Here is a 22,938-nt window from a genome sequence, read left to right as displayed (position 1 = left end):
TGGGTAAGTTACTTCTCTCTGCCTCAGTTTTGCTAACTGTAAAATGGGACTAAAAGTAGTACCTTTTTCCTAGAGTTGTAGGTATTAAATGAGGCTAGGCAGAACAGTATCCAGCATATGGTGAGAATTCTGAAAGTGCTAGGTCAGGTCATGTTACTATGTGAATTCTATCGTGATCAATAAAATACAAATTTAAAGAGTTCCTGAGCTCTCATAGCAACTTTTATATATGAATTTAATATTAAAGGAAGAACTACTGTCTGTGGCGCATCACATATTTTTGACGTTCAAATTGGATCTTTATTCTGAAAAAGGTTGTGAAACACTGACCTAGGGTTAAATCCTTAGGAAACTGCCTATAACAACAATGATGAAGTGGTTATCTTTTGGTTAGATGTACATCTAAATTTCCAGAGCCTCTTACTGCGCTGGGCTGTGGTTATTTAAGGGAATATTAGGTGGACAGCCTGCTACATCCAGATTGTTATAGAGGCTCCTGTTGACAGTTATGTGATTCATGATTATACTTCCATTTATCATGCCCCAGAGCACCTGAGAGACTCATTAGTGGCAGATTTCTGAATAAGATCTAACATTTTTCACTTTCAAGATTCCAAAAGTGCCTTTCTAGGTCTACTGTATACGGCAGGGAGTGATGTTTATTAAATCCCAAGCCCCCAGTGCGTGCTTAGTCACTCAGTCGTGTCCAACTCTTTGCAACCCCAGGGACTGCAACACATCAGGCTCCTCTGTCCATGGGGACTCTTCAGGCAAGGATACTGGAGTGAACTGTCTCCTCCAGGGGCTCTTCCCAACCCAGGGATTGAACCCAAGTCTCCCGCAGGGCAGGGGGATTCTTTACCGTCTGAATGACCAGGGAAGTCCAAGAATACTGGAGTGGGTAGCCTATCCCTTCTCTAGGAGATCTTTCTGACTCAGGAATCAACCTGGGGTTTCCTGCATTGCAGGTGGATTCTTTACCAGTTGAGCTCCCAGGGAAGCCCCAAGCCCCCAATAGTTGGGACAAAAAAGGCCTAGAAAGAGAGCTTCCCAGCCAGGCTGCTAAATGACAACTGGGAAAAAAAGCATCCCCCTTTGAACCCCAGCTCTATGGCATCAGTGTGAGTGAAACTGAGCCCCCCATTCTCTTTTGTTTATCCATTTTCCCCCTTGATTTGTACTAGCACGTTTTGGTATTTAAGAAACACTTTAGTCAATGCAGCCTAACAATACAATGGTCAGACATGTGAAATCATCTTCTGTTATTCTTAGAGAGAAAAGAGATTCAGAACGGTTACTGCACTGCTAAGGAGGACATCTGAACCTGGCTCCATCAAAACAGCTAAAAAAAAAGCGAAGTCGTGAAGTCGTGTCTGACTCTTTGCGACCCTGTGGACTGCAGCCCGCCAGGCTCCTCTGTCCATGGGATTCTCCAGGCAAGAATACTGGAGTGGGTTGCCATTTCCTTCTCCAGGGGATCTTCCCAACCCAGGATTGAATCCGGGTCTCCTGCATTGCAGGCAGATGCTTTATCCTCTGAGCCACCAGGGAAGGCCACCAGGGAAACCCACCAGGGAGAGAGGTTGAGTCCTGCATAAATGAATCCTACATGATGGGAAAGGTGGAGAAAGGGGTGTGAAACAGCTAAAGGTCCTCCACCAGTAAATAACCAGACACTCAAGGCTGTTAGTTAGTGACTATGTTAGCAATACATGACCCAAACTCAGAAGCAGGCAGTTTGGGTCAGGCTCTCAGAAAACAAAGCTGAAGCCTTACCCCACAGCCACTGTGTTCATCATTTCATCACAGCAAGGATAAAGAGAAAGGGGATGCTTTGAGGTGATAGCCCAAGTTCTGAGGTGTTGGATTGTCTTTACCAAGCTTCTGGGTGGATGCTAGAAAGTCAGTCCTGGAACACAAACATTTCACAGACTCCCATAAACCGGCTCTGTCCAGCAAAGCGGAGTAAGAATTTCAGGGATGGGATGAGGTTGCTGCCTTAAGGAGAAAGCCTCTCAGCCTACAAGGGCATGTATCTACCACTCAGCTTCTTTCCCTTGGGCCTTAACCACATTTTGCTGAGAATCAGAAGTGCCGATTTCTGGGCCACAGGCTGATGAGGGTCCAGGAATCTGCATTTTAACAATCAGCAGGATGACTCTTCCGCTCTTTGGAACATGAGAACCACTGCCTGACAACCAGACTGCCGGTGATAAAAGCACTATGAAGACACAGACGTGCATCAGGATCCATGCATCACCAATGATACAGTAAGAGGAGCCGCAGCACAGCACCCAAGTGTGTGTGCACACAGCTGCAGGTGTTTAATGTGTCATCTCTTAATCCTCACAACAACCCTAAGAGCAGGTCCCATCATTATTCCTCTTTCATAGATAAGGAAGCTGAGGTACACAGAGGTTAGGCAATTTGCTTAAGGTCTCACAGCTAGTAAGGGGCAGGGGGAGAGTCTCTGTCCAATTCCACAGTGCTCACATTCTATCTGGAGACTGACTCTAGGGCCGGGGGCCCAGAAAAGCCCAACCTCTCCACTGAAACCCAGAGATAAAAGTGAATGGAACTGCAAGAGCAGCACTGACATATATAAACTATCATGTGTAAAACACAGAACTAGTGGGAAGCTGCTGTTTAGCACAGGGAACTCAGCTCAGGGCTCTGTGATGACCTAGAGGGGTGGGGTTGTGGGGGGCATGAGACGGAGGCTCAAGAGGGAGGGGATATATGTATACTTAGAGCTGATTCACATTGTTGTACAGTAGAAACCAACACAACATTGTAAAGCAATTATACTTCAATTAAAGATAAAAAAGTAAAAATAAATAAAATGAACAGCTAAAAAAAAAAAAGAATGGATCAGCATTTAGGAGCCAAAGGGCCACCAAAGGAGAGTTTGGATGAGTATCCCCAGAACTTGGAGGTGAACTGCCAAGTATTCTGTTGGGGTCAACCTCCGCAGACAGCGAGGTCCCTGGAGGTGGGCGCCACGCATGCAGGCCAGAGTGGCAGGCCCCTCTGCTCCACAAACAGCGGCACTGCCTGCGCCTCGTGACAGCCTGCAGTCAGCTCACACGGGCCAACAGACCTGCAGGGCAGGACGTCAGCCACGGCCTTTTCTGTCTTTTTAAAAAGGTAGCTCCTTTTATTTCTGACTATAGTATTAAAAATGCTCACTGTAGACAGGATAGGAAAAAACAGGAAAGTACAGAGGAAATTACAATCAGCTATATTCCCATTCAGTTCAGTTCAGCTGCTCAGTCGTACCGACTCTGCGACCCCATGGACTGCAGCATGTCAGGCTTCTCTTTATATCACCAACTCCCAGAGCTTGCTCAAACTCATATTCATCGAGTCAGTGATGCCACCCAACCATCTCATCCTCTGTTGTCCCCTCCTCCTACCCTCAATTTTTCCCAGCATCCAGGGTCTTTTCCAATGAATTAGTTCTTGCCTGGAGAATCCCAGGGACGGGGGAGCCTGGTGGGCTGCCGTCTATGGGGTCGCACAGAGTCAGACACGACTGAAGCAACTTAGTAGTAGTAGTAGTAGTTCTTCGCATCAAGTGGCCAAAGTATTGGAGTTTCAGCTTCAGCATCAGTCCTTCCAATGAACACCCAGGACTGGCCTCCTTTAGGATGGACTGGTTGGATCTCCTTGCAGTCCAAGGGACTCTCAAGAGTCTTCTCCAACACCACAGATCAAAAGCAGCAATTCTTTGGTGCTCAGCTTTATTTATACTCCAACTCTCACATCCATACATGGATACTGGAAAAAACATAGCTTTGACTAGATGGACCTTTGTTGGCAAAGTAATATCTCTGCTTTTTAATATGCTGTCTAGGTTGGTCATAGCTTTTCTTCCAAGGAGCAAGAGTCTTTTAATTTCATGGCTGCAGTCACCATCTGCAGTGATTTTGGAGCCCAAGAAAATAAAGTCTGTCACTGTTTCCATTGCTTCCCCATCTATTTGTCATGAAGTGATGGGACCAGATGCCATGATCTTCATTTTCTGAATGTTGAGTTTTAAGCCAGCTTTTTCACTCTCCTCTTTCACTTTCATCAAGAGGCATCAGAGATAATTAATGTTAATACTATATGATGCTTGCCTTTTATTTTTGCATCTGTGTACAGTGTATAAAATTGAGATGTTCTATTCAATTTTATATACACCTTTTTCTATTTATTTACATGAGATATTATATTCAATTTTATATAGAACTTTTTCTCCCATATCATTAAATATTCTTCATCAGCATGATTTTAAAGGGCTTTTATTTAAAATCTAATCACCTGTCCCATAACTATTTCCCTCTTGCTGACATTTGAACTGGCTGTATTTTACTACAGTGGATAATAACCTAACATCCTTGGTTATTTCTGTAAAACAGATGGCTATAAGTGTAATTTTTGGATCACACGGCATGGACAATTATAAGGTTCTTACAAATACTAAGGAATCAAGTTCCCAATGAATCTTAAACTCTTTCCTAGAAAGGCAACAGGCATACCCATAAGCAATATACATAGCTGTCTCACCTCACACACACCAGCACTCAGAGTTGCCATGCTCAAAAATATGCCAATTTGGTAGATTAAAATATAACAGTATGTCTATCTTTCCCAGTAGAGTATAAGGTCTTGAGAAGAGAGATTTTGTTCTCATCAAGGTCTGGCACATAGTAAGTGCTCAATAAATTTTTGCTGATTGAATGAATGATTCAAAGAATCAGTGTGGACCAGGAACGCTGGTCTTTGCCCCCTCCAGGTCCCCTGAGGGACTCTGCCCTGTACAAGGCCTACCCTGCTCTTTGGCATCTTGTTACCTGCAGCCTTCCCCCCACCCCCACCCCCAGCCCTGCCACAGCTGCTGGGCGACCACTCGGACCCAAGAGGACACACGGGTGCAATTCTCTCTTAGACTCTGAGCTAAGAGGTACAGAGATGGAATGAGCTGGCGTTAGGATAATCTTCACTGCAGGTACAGAGCACATGGCCACAGACCACGGGGCCCGACTCCTACTGTTTGCCACTGTGGTCCTGCAGGCTGACTCTTTTGGCTGATGTGTGGGTAGATTCTGCTCCTGCTGTATAAGGCGCCTGCCAGAAGATGCCCTTTATGCCAGCTTCATAGATGACAACCATAGCCCAGAAGAGTCATCAATCAGATGGAAAACCAGCTCGGCATCACAAGCCAAACTCAGCAAGAAGCAATTTATTCAAGACAAGAAAAAGTACACAGTTTGGCACTTGGATTAAAACTGGGAAGTCTGAATATAGTAGAGGCGGGTGTTTTCTTCAAAGAAATCCATATGGTGGATCACCTGCTCTGTGTTCATGATTTTCTTTGAGATGTAAAAATCATCAGCATCACTGGCCTGACTCTATGCCCTCTGATGGCAGGGCTCATATTGACTTCTCATGTGTATCTCCAGGGCCTAGCACAATGTCTGGTAGAAGGTAGTACTTAATAAGTGGGTGCTAAGTAAAAGTCAAGGACTAAAAAGTAGGAGAACAGTAAGCTTCTACAGGCCTTGATTTTTAGAAATCCAGGAGTTGTGTCACTCACTTTGGTTTTTCAAAGCTGGTAGATGTTCACTTATCTGAGCTCAACTTAAACCATGGCCTTGATTACCCCATCCATCCTCTCCATTCCTTTGTTAAAACATCTACACCAGTGTCCTCAGCACACAAAAGCTCAATCAGTCGGCTACACTAGTTTACCACCCATTTCTGTTTTTAACAGTGAAGATATTTATTTACCAAGACAACACATGTGTTTGTTCCCAAACCTGCTCATGTCAATCACACTCATTACTGTATTTACATAACTACATATTACATATACTAATGAAATATCTATGCATAAGGAAAGAGTTGTTTTTATTTCAAGTGCAGTGTTATGGAAACACTTGGTAAAGGTGAAAAGTATTGCTGTCCATTTAGGGGTGAACAAGATAGCTATGAAAGACTAGGTGTGGAGGGGAATGTACAGGTCTGCAAAGTTTTAAGGCACTTACTCTGCAAGTATCTGAATTCTTACACTGAAGAAACCAAATATGGAAATGATAAAGGATGCAATATGGGTGCGGCTTACACAAGTAAACAAATGCAGAATGCCAATATATAAATCCATGAGTAACCAAGAGTATCATGACACATTATCCGACTTTCCTTCATGTAATGCACTCTGAAATTCTCTCGTCTAATTTCTTCAATCGCATTTTTAAAAAATGTTGGTTGTGACCCACTAGAGCGATTTTGTGACTCATGGTTTGAAAAGACACTGCCTTAATCCAAGCCCTTAACTTTATCCAGGGGGGACTGCAAATGTCACCCAGCTACTGAGTCAGAATTATGATCCTGGACTCCACATTCTGTGGTGTGTCTACTACTCTGAGCAACCTGCCTTCTGACCCAGCAGTTTCCTCTGCAAAAAGTAGAAGGTAAAATGAGGAATTGTGTGACAAGCAGAAATCCTAGAAAGGAAAGGAGAAACACGCCCTCTTTCTCTCTGAGGCTCCACGCTCCTCTAAGCGTCCTCCACAGCAAGCTAGTCCCCACACCGGCTGTCTGTGTTTTTAGCCCCTAACGAAATCATACCAAGTCTCTTGTGCTACAGACACATATTTGGAACCGTGAACCTTGTACCTGGGCAGAACACGTGAGCTTTCTAATTTTAGAATGACTTCAGCCCCACGTGGGAAAACTCCAGACAATGGAACGGGGAAGCAGGTTGCAGTTCTGAAAAGCTTTTGTTAGGCGAGGTGAGCAATAACCAGATCCCTGGCTTGCTGGCTGACCTGTGTTCTACCTGTTTTCCAAACAAAGTACTGTCTTCAAAGACCTCTCCCTATAATCTGATTTGCCCTCCCTCCATACCCCCAGCCCAAACTTGCCCTTAACAGTTAAACCCAAAGCCCCCACCAAATCCGACCACCGTCTCCCCGTGCAAGCTGATAAGAGGGACCATCCCTCTGAATGATGCCACCATGAATGTTCCATGGTCTTTCATCATCACCTTTGAAAAGTCTCCCAGATGCTAAATTAAATAAGGTTTCCAACATTTCCTGGTTCCAAGTGGGTGTCAATAGACACAGGCTAGAGGAAGGAGCAGAAATTCAGAGGCTTAGAGAACCACCCTGAATCACCCAGGAATTAGGCAAAGAACAGAAGGAGCTTGGCTCCCAGGTGTCTGAGCAAGGCCCTCACCACACCCCTGGATCATCAGAATGAGTCTCATGAAAATATGAGAACCAGATGGGCAGCCTGGGAACGAGGCAACATGGCGCAGGGTTAAGCAAGCAGCCACCCAACAACTTAACCAGGGTGCATTCTGTCCCCAGTCAGGAGCATGAAAAGGTGCCTTTGAAGACAGGCCGCGACTCTTTCCTCACAAAGGTGTGAGGTTCTAAGCTGCAGATGCTGGCATCCTCACCTCGCCCCCAGTTGATGTTCCTCTGCAAGCTTTACAAACTGACAACCAACCAGATACAAATTTTCTGTCCTGGCCCGCAGACCACCGACTTCTTAGAGCAATGATTTTCTAAATCACACACTAAGCAGTCAGCTGTGGTTGCCGTCTGTCACTGTGAGGCTCTCATTGTGGGGTCACCTTTGTGGTGGAGACAAGGACAGAGAAGTTGTCCAGCAACTACAATGTAGCCTATGTGTGTGTGTATGCATGCGTGCACACACACTCAGTTATTCAGTCACATCTGACTCTTTGCAACCCCACGGACTGAGGCTCACCAGACTCCTCTGTCTATGGAATTTTCCAGGTGAGAGTACTGGAGTAGGTTGCCATTTCCTACTCCAGAGGATCTTCCCAATCCAGGGACTGAACACAAGTTTCTTGCATCTCCTGCATTGGCAGGTGGATTTTTTTAACCACTGCACCACCTGAAAAGCCCATAATGTTAGAACCTGAATGTAAAATAGCATCTGGCTCCGAGAGAACGAGACACAGGGCAGTCACACCACCACTAGCGTATCTGAGGGTCATGGCAAGTTTGACCACCGCCATACATTCCGAACATTACTTTGCCAACAAAGGTCCATCTAGTCAAGGCTATGGTTTTTCCAGTGGTCATGTATGGATGTGAGAGTTGGACTATAAAGAAAGCCAAGCGCCAAAGAATTGATGCTTTTGAACTGTGGTGTTGGAGAAGACTTTTGAGAGTCCCTCGGACTGCAAGGAGAGCCAACCAGTCCATCCTAAAGGAAATCAATCCTGAATATTCATTGGAAGGACTGATGCCAAAGCTGAAACTCCAATACTTTGGCCACCTGATGTGAAGAACTGACTCATTGGAAAAGACCCTGATGCTGGGAAAGACTGAAGGCAGGAGGAGAAGGGGACAACAGAGGATGAGATGGCTGGATAGGATCACCAACTTGATGGACATGAGTTTGAGTAAGCTCCAAGAGTTGGTGATGGACAGGGAAGCCTTGTGTGCTGCAGCCCATGAGGTCACAAAGAACCGGACACGACTGAGCGACTGAACTGAACTGATACTTTGAAGGCTGCCTTCGAAATCCTCATCAAAGCTTTCTAAGCAGTCTCCATCAATCCATCACAGTGGTCATGTGAAAAACTTCACAGGTTATTCCTAAGTCAAGGCCAACATCCAAACAGGAACCAGATGAATAACTTGCCTGAGGACACGGCAGAACTGAGACCAGATGGGTCTAACACGCAGGGCTCCCACCTCCAGCCTGAGGCATGTATTCCTCCAATGTCCCACCCAAAGCAAATGTCTGAGAAGCATTTCTGATGATAATAATGCCAGTTTCCATGCCTCTGGCATCATCTACCCTCCACATTTGGGGGGTTATAAAAAGGAGGATTGAAAGAAACCAATGAAACCTCAAACAAGAAAGCCAAGAGCAACTATGAAGTCATGAGGTCACGGGACCTTTTTGGGGGGAAAGCACAAGAATGCCACATGGGATCAGCCCCTGTTCCTTCAAGTTCATATTCCACTTTTGATTAGCATGTGGAGTTTGCAATTTTCTGTCTATGCTGCTCCATCAAAATGTTAGAGCTTAATTCTGAGTAAGTCTGCAATCCTTTGTTCCAGCACCATCAATCAGGAATGTACAAAAACCTTCTTGTGTTCATTAGTATTTCTCATTGCAATTAACTCTCAGAGTGAAGAGATCTGCATGTGGTGAAGCTCTCATAGCTTCTATCCTAAAATTACCCATCTTCACACCTAGATAGTTTCAGTAAATGAGCCCACCAACCTCCAGAGCATAAGGGTTAGGAGGGACTCCTTTCACTCCTAGATGTGAAAGTCAGTCACCCAGTATACAAATGAGCACATTTTATAAAAGCAGTGTTGACCTGAAAGGAAATATAACTAGAAAGCAAAATATGAAAACATCAAAGGCAATGTGAATTAAATAAAATGCCACAAATTTGAGTTCAGCATCATCTACCCTCCATATTTAAGAATCTAATAAAAAAGAATTACTATTGCTTTTGTTGGTGTAACTGAACTATGGTTCCATTTTAAAAGTTCTTATCTGTTAGACACAAGTAATAGTCACAAGAGAAATGGATTATGTTTTAAACTATACCAACAAAGAGCACACTCAAAAAGGTGAGAAAATAGATGAAGGAACAATGGCAGAGAGATGCTAGTTGTTGAAGTTGGGTGATGGATACATGGGGATTGACGTTGCTATTATTTCTCCTTTTCTATGTCTGAAGATTTCTATTATAAACATTAACATATAGTTTTGCTTGCTGAATTATCCAAGAGGTAAACACACATATATTTCAATGCTAGTGTGGTGGGTGTGGCTGGTGGGGTCTCCAGTTTGAGCTGTACCCATAACAAGATTTCAGCCATGTCCGGAGAGGACAGAGTTCAGGTGGGGTGGGCAAGGCCTACAAGGGCCTGGGGAGTCTTCCAGGAAATGGGAAGGTCACCCTAAAGGGAAAGAAAGTTGAGCAAACATAAATAAGCCTGATTTAGTCACAAAGCCCTAGCTCCTGGACAAGTGGCTCTGACATGGCCATCACCATTTGGACTTGTCTACTAACTAACCCAGCTCTCTCTGGATTCATATCTTGGTCCAGCAGGGCAGGGCAGAGAGCAAGCAAACATGGAAAGAACTATTCCATTAACCTCTCTGGGGCACAAGTACCACACGTAAGTGACCCATCAGAGAGCAGTGCAAGAGGCCAGACTGGTGGGCCCCCTGCCCGCTCCCACATGTCACCAACCAATACCAAGATCTCAATGACCCCTGCACACTAGAAGGTGTGGCCCTACCCCAGCTCTCACCCACCACATTGGGCCACAGAGCAGCACTCAGCCAGTTACAGGGTCGTGTGCAAAAGGGCAGGCCCACCTACTGTTTTCTGAACCTAAGTCGTCAGGGGGAGAGTATGTCCGATATCAACCTGAGACCGTCTCACAGAAGCAAGGCCAGAAAAGAAACATGGAGCAGAGGTCAGTCATGACCGCAACAAGCATTTTCTGGATAAATATCATTTTCTGGATAAATATCACAGGTTTCCCACGTCTCCCCAGAAGAGCCTAGGGAATCCTAAGGGGCCTCAGCAGGAGCCATGGCAGGCCCCTAAGGGGACTGGCTCAGGTACAACATCCCCTAGCTTTCCTGTGTGATGGATGGAATGGGTGTAGGGGGTGAGATAACCGTCTCCCTGGGGGTAGCATCGGCCTCTGCATCACCACAAACTGTCACCTACAAGTGACTCAGAGGGGAACCCGGATGTTGGCCCACCAGGTCCTACAGTGAGGACCACGATGGGCTGGGGGTGCACCAGGAGGGTAAATGCATCCCAGGATGAGGGCTGGGTCAATTGTGAAACTAGCAAGGGTCACAAAGCTATCCCCTCCCCCCTGCATTTGCACATCTGAGCCCTTTGTGATGGGGGAAGTAGTTAAAAAGGGAAAGAACTACTTCATGGAAACTCAAGTAGACCCTGGACTGCCAAAGCACTGCTTTGGAATGGACGGGCGATTCCACCTCCAGTCCCAATGAAGTATAACACACAGGGCGAGAGGCAGTTTCTTCTGTGGCATCAGGGGTCACCAAGTACCTCAGACACCTTAAAGGTTCAAGTGCATCAAGGATAACAGCTCCGGGTGGAGACTGTGGGGTTGCAGAAGCGCTGGTATCCAGTGGGAGCAGCAGTGGCATCTATTATGTTTGGATGGAAAGCTTTGGAGAAGAGCTAAGTACCAGGAACACTGTGTGGTGGTTTGAGGATGTATGAATACAGAGCACCACCTCCTGCCCTGGCACCTCCCTGAAATAGCTAGGGAGACGCAGCTTGGGCCACTGAAGTAACAGATGGGAACATTATGTCAACGAGTGAACAGAGAAACTGGCAGACTGGTACACTGCTGACATAAAAACCGGCTCAATTCCTTTGGAAAGCTACTTAGCAATTTGTTACAAGAATCGTAAATATATACTCTTGCTCCTAGAGCTATATCCCAAGGAAAGAATCCAAAAGAAGGAAATAGTTTCTAGGCATCAAGAAGGAGCATTATAATTTAAACTGAAGACAACAAAAATATCCCATGGGAAAAGCCTAACTGTAACACGTGTCCACTTGAATGAAACATTATAACATTTTAAAAGGATACATTTCAAGACATTCTAGCCACATGGAAAAAAGCACAACTCCAAACCCTGAATTTAAAAAGCAGGCACCCAAATCACTTCCTCACCACGACTAATTGTATAAAAATATTAGTGCACATGGACGAATGCTAAGAGCTGTGAGCAAATGTCGCAGGGGACGCTTTTGTCAGCCTCTGCCCACGAGTAGTTTGCCGCCAACGTTTCCCAACTTTCCAATCTGTTGACCCAGGATCTCAAAATGCAAAAAAGGAAATGCGACTACAAATGTCCAAGGAGAAACTGGAAAGTATTAATAACTAAACAAAGATTCCCAGGCAGAAGGAGACAAGAGGGTTTAGGAATCTGGGTTCTTCTTTAGATGGATTATGAGGCTCAGCTTGCCGGCACCCTTGCCCACAGGGACTGTGCTGGGATCAGGGCTGGGAGAGGGCGCACCCTCGGTGAGCAGGGAACGGTCGCTGTGGGTCGGCGGTTAAGACCTCCCAGGAGCACTCCCCAGGCCCTGGGACAACGTGCAGGAGGCAGATGCATGGGAGCTCAGCAGGCAGGAGGCCGGGGGGAAGCTTGTAGCAGAGGCTCCACAAAGCAGCCAGGGGCTGCTCCCATCCGTTCTCCATACACCACCCCACGTGGAGGGGATGGGATGGGACTCACCACTCAGGGCGGATGTGCTGTTCTCCAGGGCCTGGCACACGGCCAAGAAAATACCTGTGAAGAGGAAGAAAAGAAGACAGGTGAGAGTCTGGCCAGCAGCCAACTTCTCAGCCTTCAAGGATGGGTCCTTCTCAAGGGAAAGAGTTGATATTTTACAAAGTGGCCAACAGGCAGTCGTAGCAACATAATACAGAGTGGTGGTGGTTTAGTCACTAAATTGTGTCCAGCTCTTTGCAACCCCATGGATTGTAGACCGCCAGGCTCCTCTGTCCATGAGGATTCTCCAGGCAAGTGGGTTGCCATTCCCTTCTCCGGGGGATCTTCCTAACCCCTGGTCTACCACATTGCAGGCAGATTCTTCACCATCTTGAGCCACCAGGGAAGCTCAGTACAAAATGAATAAGTGGGACCCTTTGTGCAAAAAGCAGGAAAAAAGTGCCTATTAGCATTACTAAAATCTCAAGCTTTTTCTTTCCTGGTCTCTCTCTCTCCACTTGTCATGATGTTTCTTGTTTTAAAACACCTTATAGATATGTTTTATTGTGATAAAATATACATAGAAGTTACTATCTTAACTCTTTTTAAGCGCACAGTTCGGTGGCTTTAAGTATGTACATGATGTTGAGCATGTCATGATACTTGTTACGTGCTCTTTCTGGTCTTGCTCTCTCTGGGGTGTGAGGAGACTTGCAGGGTGAGCCCAGCTCCCCAGAGGCACCCTGGGCCCCAGCAACAGTACCCAGGCGTGCACGGGATCCCAGACAGCTGGGTCCGCCAACAGGGGGATGGATGTGCGGATGTAAGCGACCCAGCTGGGGGCAGGGAAGCCAATCAGAGGTTTCTTCTTCCCAGAAACCAGTTGCCCCAACCCACCGTGGGCAGGTGACCTTGAGGGTGTCGCAACATCTACCCGGGGGTACGTGGATTAGGGGAGAGGAGAGGCTCGCCCATGTCCGTCTTCCACAGAGACGCAGCTGGGCGACCAGCCTCGATGGGGCAGCTGCCACCATGCCCTACCCAGGAGGGGCACACACCTCATTCCAGCCTTTCTGGTGTCCAGGTCCCAGGTGGCAGGGGTGAGAACCCACCCAGGGGAGGCAGGGAGGTGGCAGTAGGTGGGATCACAGGAGCCAAGGCCCCAGGGCCCTGCACACACCCCACTGTCCCATTGAACTTCATTTTCCTTTCACATTTATAATGTGAAAGGAAAACCATTAAGTATGTCCAGACTGTGACTGTGTGGGCATGAGCCCCCAAGCCCAGGGCCCACTTGAGCAGGAGGCTCTGGGACCACAAGGGTCGCATATTTCCAAAGCCACCCCGGCCAGCAGATGACCTTCTGCGCCTGCATGTTACAGCCCCAGAGGAAGCAGAGCAGCACAATTCTGTCGAAGAAGGAACCTCTAGGAGTTATGCAATCAGCATGAACTAAGAATGATTCCCTAAAACTGAACTGCAAAAACATGCTGTGGTGGTCACGCAATGAGGCCGGGCCGCCTGCAGGCTAGCCCAGAGGCAGCACAGAAAGAGGCAAACCTCTGTGCTGTGACCCCACCCCAAGGCTCAGGAACAGTACACCCCTTGCCACGCAGGCTGTGAGAGCTCCTTTCCCCCATCTCTCAGGGTGTAGACATGCCAGCCCTTGACTCTCAAGGGAGAAACATGCTTGGAACAGATATGGCAATCTGCTCAGGACTTCCCTTTAAGCCTTTGACCTGAGAAATATCTAAAAGCTTCAGGCTGCTCTCACTGCCAGCCTGGCATGAATTTCCCAAATACTCCTACAGAGTCCCGAACCTGACACTTGGTGCTGGAGTTGGGTTGGGGGAGACCAGGAGGCAGTGGCAGAAGGGGACGAGGAGAGAAAGTGAAATCACATGTTGGCCTGTGTAATTCCTTCTTGCTGCTCAATAGACACTACCTTTGGAAGCAAGGTCTCAGGGCCCCCCTGGGCATTATCTAAAAGGCCAAGTGTGTAGTCGACACACCAAGCACTAAACTGAGGGTTTCCTACGAAAGCAAGGAAAAGTCTCAGAGGTTTCACCCAGTCAGCTGGGGACCTGTCACAAGCTGATTTTACTGGCATCACCACAAACCACTCGGGGCCAAAGGTGGCCAGTGACCTGTGGAACCGAAAGGAAAGACTCACAGATGCTCTGTAAACAAACCTCTTGAGAGGAAGCACCACTGGCCTGTCACAAACAGTGTATGAACAAATGCATCTCCTTCCCCTTTCCGTCCCAGCCCCGTATCCATCCGTCTGTCCATCAGTCAGTACGGTTCCTGGCTGCACGCTGACCTCTGCTTAAGCAAAACCTGGACTAGACAGCACACACTGTCCAACCTCAGCCAGGAGGGAGCGGAGGTGCTCCCCAGCATCCGGGGCGTGTGGAGGGGCGCTGCCTCAGCCTTGGCGCGAGTCCATTTGCCATCCCACCCCCTGGGTTCCTTACCTGGGAGCTCTCAGCTGCTGAACTTGCAAAGATGTTTCGGGAACTAATTAGGGGTTACAAAACCACCATGTTCCACAGAGGAAGGACACTGGGTTTTTGATCATAAGTTGAGCAGTACAAGAACAGTTCCTTTCCGGTATCCCCCACAGTCCCACGGAAAAACTCTTCGGTGCCCCGGGGCTCTCTCTGCAATTTCTGTGTAGACACAACTGCAGCAGGGGCCCTGTGATGGGAGATGAGCCCTTTGCTTCTCCTTCACCATGTGGTGGGCTCCCTAGGAGGGTCCCAGACCCAAAAGACAGGGTCTGACTTCCGTCACGTCTCACAGGGGCACAGGTGCCACTTACTGGGCAGGTGGCAGTCCCAGGCCCACCACTTGGCTTTTACATGCTTTATCTTCTTTAGTCCTCACCATACCCATGACACTTATTACTTATTGGAGAAGGCATTGGCACCCCACTCCAGTACTCTTGCCTGGAAAATCCCATGGACCGAGGAGCCTGGTAGGCTGCACTCCATGGGGTCGCTAGGAGTCGGACACGACTGAGCGACTTCACTTTCACTTTTCACTTTCATGCGTTGGAGAAGCAAATGGCAACCCACTCCAGTGTTCTTTCCTGGAGAATCCCAGGGACAGGGGAGCCTGGTGGGCTGCCATCTCCAGGGCCGCACAGAGTCGGACACAACTGAAGCGACTTAGCAGCAGCATACCCATGACACAGGGCTCCTCCCGGCCTCCCTGCCTTCTGGTCCAGTCTATGGAAACACCCCCATTTTACAGATGAGGAAACTGAGGCTTAGACAGGTTGAGAAATCTGCCCAAGTTCCTGCAGCCCAATTCAGACTCAAGTCTATCCAACTCCTATGCCTGAGACAGTGTTTAATGACCACCCCACACACCAGTCCTTCTGTCATGGGTTGTCATGACACACTGGAAGGTACCAGCTATGACCACCAAAGAGTCCAGACAACAGATTCAGGGGACCTCGGCACCAGGTTGATCCATCTCTTCCAGAGGCTCCATCTGTTGCCTCTTGTGATATTTCCACCGCCTCCAATCCCCCCACTATGAGCAAGGTCTACCGAGAAGGAGCAAGGGTGTGAACGTCCAGACTCCCCACAGCATAACCTCCATAAGCCCAACTGCCCAGACTTCCAGCCCCCTGGGCTTTGCTTGGAACAGCTAGACCATGTGAAGGCCAGAAACACATGGCCTTGGCAGGCTCCGAGACTCATCAGAGGCACAGGAATCCTCCCTGGAGCACCTGCTTGGGTTCAGACGTAGGCATGGCCGCCGCCAGTGGCCCTGGGGAGACAACGCACAGTTCAGATGGAGAATCAGAGGCTACAGGTGCCTCTCACCTGAGGTTCAAAGCCGGGCCTTGTCTGCCCCAAGGCCATCCAGCCAGCCTCCCTCCAGGCAGGAATCCCTTCTGGGTTGCTCCTGCCAGCATCCCACTTTGTCTAAATAGCTCCAACGAGGGGAATCTCAGGATTGTGAACTCAGTAAAGCGGGGTGGTGGCGAGGGGAAAATCTACACGTAATGGAAGAAAGACCTTGTGAAAGACGGACCCCAGCCTCAAGGTAGCCTAGGTTCCCTAGGCGGCCCTCCAGGAAGGACAAGGGCCGCAGAGCTTTCGCTTCAGCTTTTGGGATGCAGATGGCTGCTTCCAACAGGAAGAATGGCCAGAGAGAGGACAGCCTACTTACCTGGGAGCTCACAGGTCAGGGCCAAGGGGAAATGTTGCCGATGGATGCTGGACACCCATCTCCCCCGACCACAGAGCAGGATGCCCCGTCCGTGCAGCCCCACGTGCATGCACAGGGTTGGGACCTGGCTGTACCTTGAGCACAGGACACCCTCCATCCTCTTCTACCTGTCAGCCTGGTGACCGCTTCACCTCCTCTGCAGACACTCAGCTCTAAGGCCCTGACCTGGAAGAGGCATTGTCAGGCCCCCGGCCACCCTGGCAGAGGTGACCATGCCCTGCTCTCACCTCCACTACAGCTGGTATTTGCTTCCAGGCTCCCACCTACTCTACTGTGTAGATCAGCTGCTTGCCCGAGAAAATCAAGGCTCCACAGCTCATCCACTTTCAAATCCCCTAAGCCAGGCTTCCTGAGCAAAGGAGTGAGGGTGAGGTTTTGGCGTCAGGGAGATGTGGGGAGGGGGGAGAGAGGTTGCAGCAGGTCCTTTTGGATGAAAGATGTCTTAGCTTTAGTGGAGCTGGTGAGGAAAGGCCCGCAGGGAATGACCTAATGCAGGCGGAGGGGCAGGAACCAGTGGAGAGACAGGCAGAAGCGAGCATGGCCGTGTGGAGGGCAGCCAGGATCTCACTTCCTCTCCTGCCATGCTTGGGGCTGCGGGGCCATGAGGCTCAGAGCAGAAGCTCAGGAAGTGAGGATGGTACCTACAGGTCGAGGTCTTCAGGTGACACCCATGAACAGCCATGTAGGGGACAAAAATATGTGGAAATGGGTCACAGGGAACCCAGGGTCTGCTGGTACTAAGGTAACTTCTGGTACCAGGTTCTAGGGTATCTTCTCTTATGAATTATATTCCAACACCTGAAATTTATCTACAAATATGGCAGGATTTTTAACTGCAAAACCTGCAATATTGTGTGACTTAGTATTTTTCAACACAAGAGGTTTGATAGCCAGGTACAGATGCTAGCTTCAGGGTCAGAAGTGATTAGGAAGAAAAAGGGAACACACAGCAGGCAGGGGCAAGGAGGGAAGCTGGCAGGACCAGTAAGACCAGGAGACCCGTGCCTGACCCTCCTGCGAGAACAGCCATAAATGTCGCATCGAAAGCAGCCACGCGGCATCCTCAATCACCCCAGTGCAGAGTTTCTCCCCAAGGAAGAGGTGACAGTTCACAAGTGCCCCTGCTTACAGAGACACCGGTGACACTGGCTTGAGAGGACGGCAGGCAAAGCAGCAGAGGAATGTGTGGAGTAACTGGCCGGACAGGATCAGGAGAGCTCAGGGGAAGGCGAGGAGGGTTTAGAAATACGTGACACAGAATGAATCACTTTGGGCCGAACAGCTCACGGGACAGAGGGCTCTTTCTCTCCCCATCCCAGCATCTGGAACTCTGCCTTCAAAACACAGACTAAACTTTGCTACCCCAGGAGAGTCTTATCGAGAAATTACTTGAAATGGTTAGTGCTGGGTTTCAGGAGGTAACTCTGCAGGGAAGTGGGTAGCTCTTGTGACAAACTCATCCAAGTGAGGTTCTGACCCTGCACCCAAACAGCTCCACAGACACGTGAACCTGTATATGAACCAGTACACACCTGTACGCAGCAGTGGGCGGGAAGACCACGGGCGCCTGACTCATCTCCCGAGCTCCCTCCTTGCATCATTCAGCCATAAGTATTATTGTGGCCGAGAGCGTTATTAACAGTAATAGCAGCAACATTTCTGCACTTACGACATGCCCTGCATCGTCTCATTCAGTACGCAAAGCCAGTCCTAGGAAGCAGGTACTGTTCAAGCTCCCAGTTTGGAGAGGAGAAAGTCCAGATATAGGAGATTAAGTCACTTGCCCAAGGTCACCCAGCTTGTAAGTGACAGACATGGCAGCTCATGTTACAGGGCCCAGCCAGCCACCCTCTGCTTCCCCCTATCCTGTGGAGCGCAGCCAAAGGACACAAACACTCTAGAAAAGTCTTCTTCTCCTGGACCTAAGCCAGATGTGCTGTGATACGGAGGTAAGTCCAGAGGCTAGGGCCATCCGTGAGCGGTGTCACCTTTAGCAAGTCCCTTCACGGCTCTCAATCTCAGGTTCTTTATGTTTAAATGACAGAGTTGCGTCAGCCCTGTCCCTTCTTCTGGGATGATATGGGGCTGGCATCGTTCTAAACCATCTGTCTGGGGAAGAGGGGTATGGACATACTTGGCCTCATTCTGATGCTCTGTGTGCAGGTGGATCCCTTGCCTTGAACCAGGATCATGCAAAAGGCTGCGTGTGCTTGCCTCAGTGAGTGTGCGCAGTTTGTTATAATTTTGTCTTTCGATTCAGCATGTCCATGGAATATCAGAAGATGGGAGAGATCCGAAACTAGAACCTAAAAGGGCACGTTCCATTTCTACATTTTCAATGCAGTCTTGACATGGGCTTGAAGATATATTCGAAGCTTACAGCCCAGGAGCTTGGGACCCTCAGCTGCCCTTCCTAATGACTCGTGGGTGGCCAGAAGCAGCAAAGTCTAACTACATGAGTCTAAGGCAATACTTTATGACTACGACCTCCTAGAAAATAAGCCAGTGTTACTTGAATGCTCATGGTATTTTCCATGTCTGTTTGTATATCTGTGGGTGGGAAAACCCAAAGTGTTCAGGTTGAACCTTCAGGATCAGGGAGGTAGAAGAGACAGGCAGATGGGTGTCTGCACTGAAACCCTGTACCACTTTCTAATCCCAACTCAGGGTCTATTATGGCAGAGAAAAAAGGAGCCCTGCTGTAAGGACTGGGTTCGAACCCTAGCTCTGCCGCTCCTTAACTGTGAGACCTTAGCTGTGTTATCTAACCTCACTTTGCCTCTGTGTCCTCATCCATAAACAAGGACAACACTTCCTCACATGACTATTGCAAGGATTAAATAAAATGAAATAAAGTATGCAAAGTCAGAGGAAAATGGACTCTCTCATACTACATGGAAGGCAGATGAGTATGGGCTGCTAAAGCCAGCCCACAATCCCACATTCCCATCGACACTGTCCCACTGCCAGGCCCCAAGCACTGTTTCCAACCCTGACCTTCTCCAAAGGCTTGGACCTCAGACCTCGTGTCTCCTGCCCTTCTCCACTCCTCCTCCCGGGTTCTAGGTGGGGCTGAAGACCAGATACCATCATTGGCCCCTCCCTCTCCTTTGCCCCATCACCAAGCCACAAAACCTCCCACAAGTCTTGCCTCCACCTCACCCATCTTATCCATCCCTCTACATCCCTACTGCCATTGCCAAAACTCAGGCCCCATCATCTCTTCTGGGTCTTCACAACAGTTGCCCGACTGGTTTTTCTGACCAAAGCATTTTCACCTCTGCTCCTGCTGCCAGTGAGCTTCTAGAGCACTTGGACCACCAGACCCCTTCCCTCTAAACTCTGCTCACAGAGGCCCAACTGAAGTCCTGCCCAGAGACTTCAGGCTCATAACCTGGTCCTAAACCCCATTTCTACTTGGCTCCGCCCACCCATTCCTGGCAGGCACCAGCCACCTTCCCTGCACACAACCTGTCCACACTCAGCTCAGTGTCTCGGACTCACGCCACTAGGGTCCTAACTTGAGTCCTTGCAGTTATGCAACCTTGGCCTGTTGCCAGCATCTCGGTCTCCTTCACTATGAAAGAGAGAGAAAGGTATCCATCTCCCACACGGGATTATTGTAAAGACTGACTGCAGGGACCCAGGATAAACAGGTAGTACATGGGGTGGCTCTTGAGGAGGGTGAAAGAGGAGAGTGAAAAAGCTGGCTTAAAACTCCACATTCAAAAAACTAAGATCATGACATCCAGTCCCATCACTTCATGGCAGATAGATGGGGAAACAGGGGAGACAGTGGCTGGCTTTATTTTCTTAGGCTCCAGAATCACAGTAGACTGTCACTGCAGCCATGAAATTAAACGACGCTTGCTCCTTGGAAGAAAAGCTATGACAAACCTAGACAGTGTAATAAAAAGCAGAGACATCACTTTGCTGACAAAGGTCCATCTAGTCAAAGCTATGGTTTTTCCAGTAATTGCGTACGGATGTGAGCGTTGGACCATAAAGAAGGCTGAGCACTGAAGAATTAAGGCTTTCGAACTGTGGTGCTGGAGAAGACTCTTGAGAGTCCCTTGGACTGCAAGGAGATCAAACCAGTCCATCCTAAAGGAAATCAACCCTGAATATTCATTAGAAGGACTGAAGCTGAAGCTCCCATACTTTGGCCACCTGATGCAAAGAACTGACTCATTAGAAAAGACCTTGCTGCTGGGAAAGATTGAAGGCAGGAGGAGAAGGGGATGACACAGGATGAGATGGTTGGATGCCATCACCGACTCGATGGACATGAGTCTGAGCAAGCTCCAGGAGATGGTAATGGACAGGGAAGCCTGAGGTGCTGCAGTCCATGGGGTCACAAAGAGGCAGACACCACTGAGTGACTGAACTGAACTGAGATGGGTGGGATGGGCTAGGAGGTGGCAAGGACACTCAAGATGGAGGGGACATATACCTATGGCTGATTCATGTTGATGTACAGCAGAAACCAACACAATATTATAATTATCCTTCAATTAAAGATAAATAAATTAAAAAGAAAAAGAAATGACTAAACGAGAAAGCCGCAGAGACCACGGCAGGACCAGGTGGGTGCTGCATTGTTGAGAAACCTTTGTTTCTTAAGGCCCGGTAGGTGTGATGCAATGCCTCACACTGCTACACACACATCTTCCTCTCTGCTCCTCACAACCCGCCCCAGGTCAAAGCCTTACAGCACAGGGCTACCTGCTAATATGGTGGTCTGAGAGGACCCCCACCCCCACACCCCGCAAAGCAGACAGCACACAGGAGCAAAATATCTCTGTAAAACAGTTAACCAGGATGCACCAAGCATCTCCTCTGGGTGAAACAGGCCCTGTGCCCACTCCCATCCATGCCCCGCTCTTTCTTGTTAGGAGGAAGCAGAGTGGAAGGTTCATCAATGATCCTGGACCAGGGCTGGGGACTGAGGCAAACTTCCTCTTGCACAGGCCCTGTTCCAGTCCTGGCAGGCCGAGGGCCTCGAAGGGGACTGCAGAGCAGCTGGGCGAGTATGACTGAGCTTTCCTGGAGTTTCCTGGCTGCTGAATCACCAACTCACTCTCCCAGTGCTGAGCTCTGAGGCTGCAGGAAGCTGTGACAAGCTGAGGTGCTCACACCCTGTTCCAGCCGACTGACCCTCATGTGAGGCATCAAGGTGTTAGTGCAGAGGGCCATGCTCGACTTTCCCAGAGTCCCTGAGGAAAGAAGGGGTGGGAGAGTGGACCAGACATAGGGCTGGGATCCAGTGGGAGGCGCAGTGACACTCCCTGCAGGGCCAGGGTCCCACAGCTGCCAGCAAATTCAGGAATCAAACACCAAGCCCCGCCCACTCCACGGAAGCCCACTGGCCCTGTCCCAGCTTCCCCTGGCCTTGCGGTGGCGCCCAAATGGCCATCCTCGGGGCCCAGGATCAGCAGAGGCTCTGCCCGTGCAGACCTCAGCCCAGCAGAGGTAGTCTGTTGGCAGCCCCAACAAAGGCGGACCCATCCCTCAGCTCTGTCAAGGCCATGAGTGCACACCACTCACCACCAGTGGCTTAGAAGTAGGCTACGAGAGGGGAGGAGGTGAAAACATAAGCAATCCTTGAACTCTGCCCTATTTCCTCCACGCGATGATGACAAACTCATCCTTCCCACCACTCGGCTTGAACACCCTCAGAACCACCCTGCAGGAGGTACGGCGAGGCTGGGGTTTGAGCCAAGATAAACACCAGTGGGACTTGGCCACATTTCAGATCAATGTAGCGTTGGCCTTGGGGGCTGGGGGAGGGCTGGACAGAGGGGACAGCCCTGCACCAATGCTCATTGCCACCATCAGGCCTCTGTCATCTTCTGGGTTCTCGGGGCTGACTCCAGAACACCCCTTAGGAGAACTCACCGGACTGCATAAAGACCGCTGATTGAGAAGCAGAGCTCAAATGAGGACACAAATCCCCAGAAGATGCATTTTCAAGAATTAAAGGGGAAACACCCTGAAGTTCTTGGAACCCTGCATCACAAAGCAGGCTGGGGAGAGGTCTAAGTCCTCCTCCCCTGAAAGTGAGGGGGAGGAGGAGGAAGAGAAGAGAGGAGATGAAGAAGGGCACGGAGGAGAAGAGCAGGTGCCAGCTGTGAGAAGGGCCCAGATGAGAAGTGGGTAAGAGGCACTCAGAGAATCCTCTTTCACTAGGAGAGCCTGACCAGCCCACCCCTAGCCCAGGGCTTCTGCCCACTGGCAGTGCGTCCTGGGGGCAGTTGGTAATTGGTGGGGTAGGTTTTGACTGTCAACAATGACATGGGGGCTCTCCTGGTATCTAATTAGTGGTTAAGAGCAGGGATGGTAAATTGCTGCGATGCACAGGAATTTGTCCTCCTTAAGAGGCTAACAGTGCACCCTGTTGAGAAATTATGGACCCAG

The 22,938-nt window shown here is 49.0% G+C and overlaps 1 protein-coding gene across 2 annotated transcripts in view; it reads right to left on the bottom strand.

Annotated features, from left to right (window-relative positions):
- Positions 1-22,938, bottom strand: part of TGFA (transforming growth factor alpha) — a 115,968-nt gene that overhangs the window by 67,941 nt on the left and 25,089 nt on the right. For both annotated transcript variants that reach the window (XM_055539728.1, XM_055539730.1), the window contains exon 2: positions 12,298-12,351. In XM_055539728.1, coding sequence (XP_055395703.1) covers positions 12,298-12,351 — 54 coding nt within the window. The remainder of the gene's footprint in view (positions 1-12,297; positions 12,352-22,938) is intronic.

Source organism: Bubalus kerabau, chromosome 11 (genome assembly GCF_029407905.1).
Source record: "Bubalus kerabau isolate K-KA32 ecotype Philippines breed swamp buffalo chromosome 11, PCC_UOA_SB_1v2, whole genome shotgun sequence".
Lineage (NCBI taxonomy): Eukaryota > Metazoa > Chordata > Mammalia > Artiodactyla > Bovidae > Bubalus > Bubalus kerabau.
This window is presented reverse-complemented; position numbering and strand designations above follow the sequence as displayed.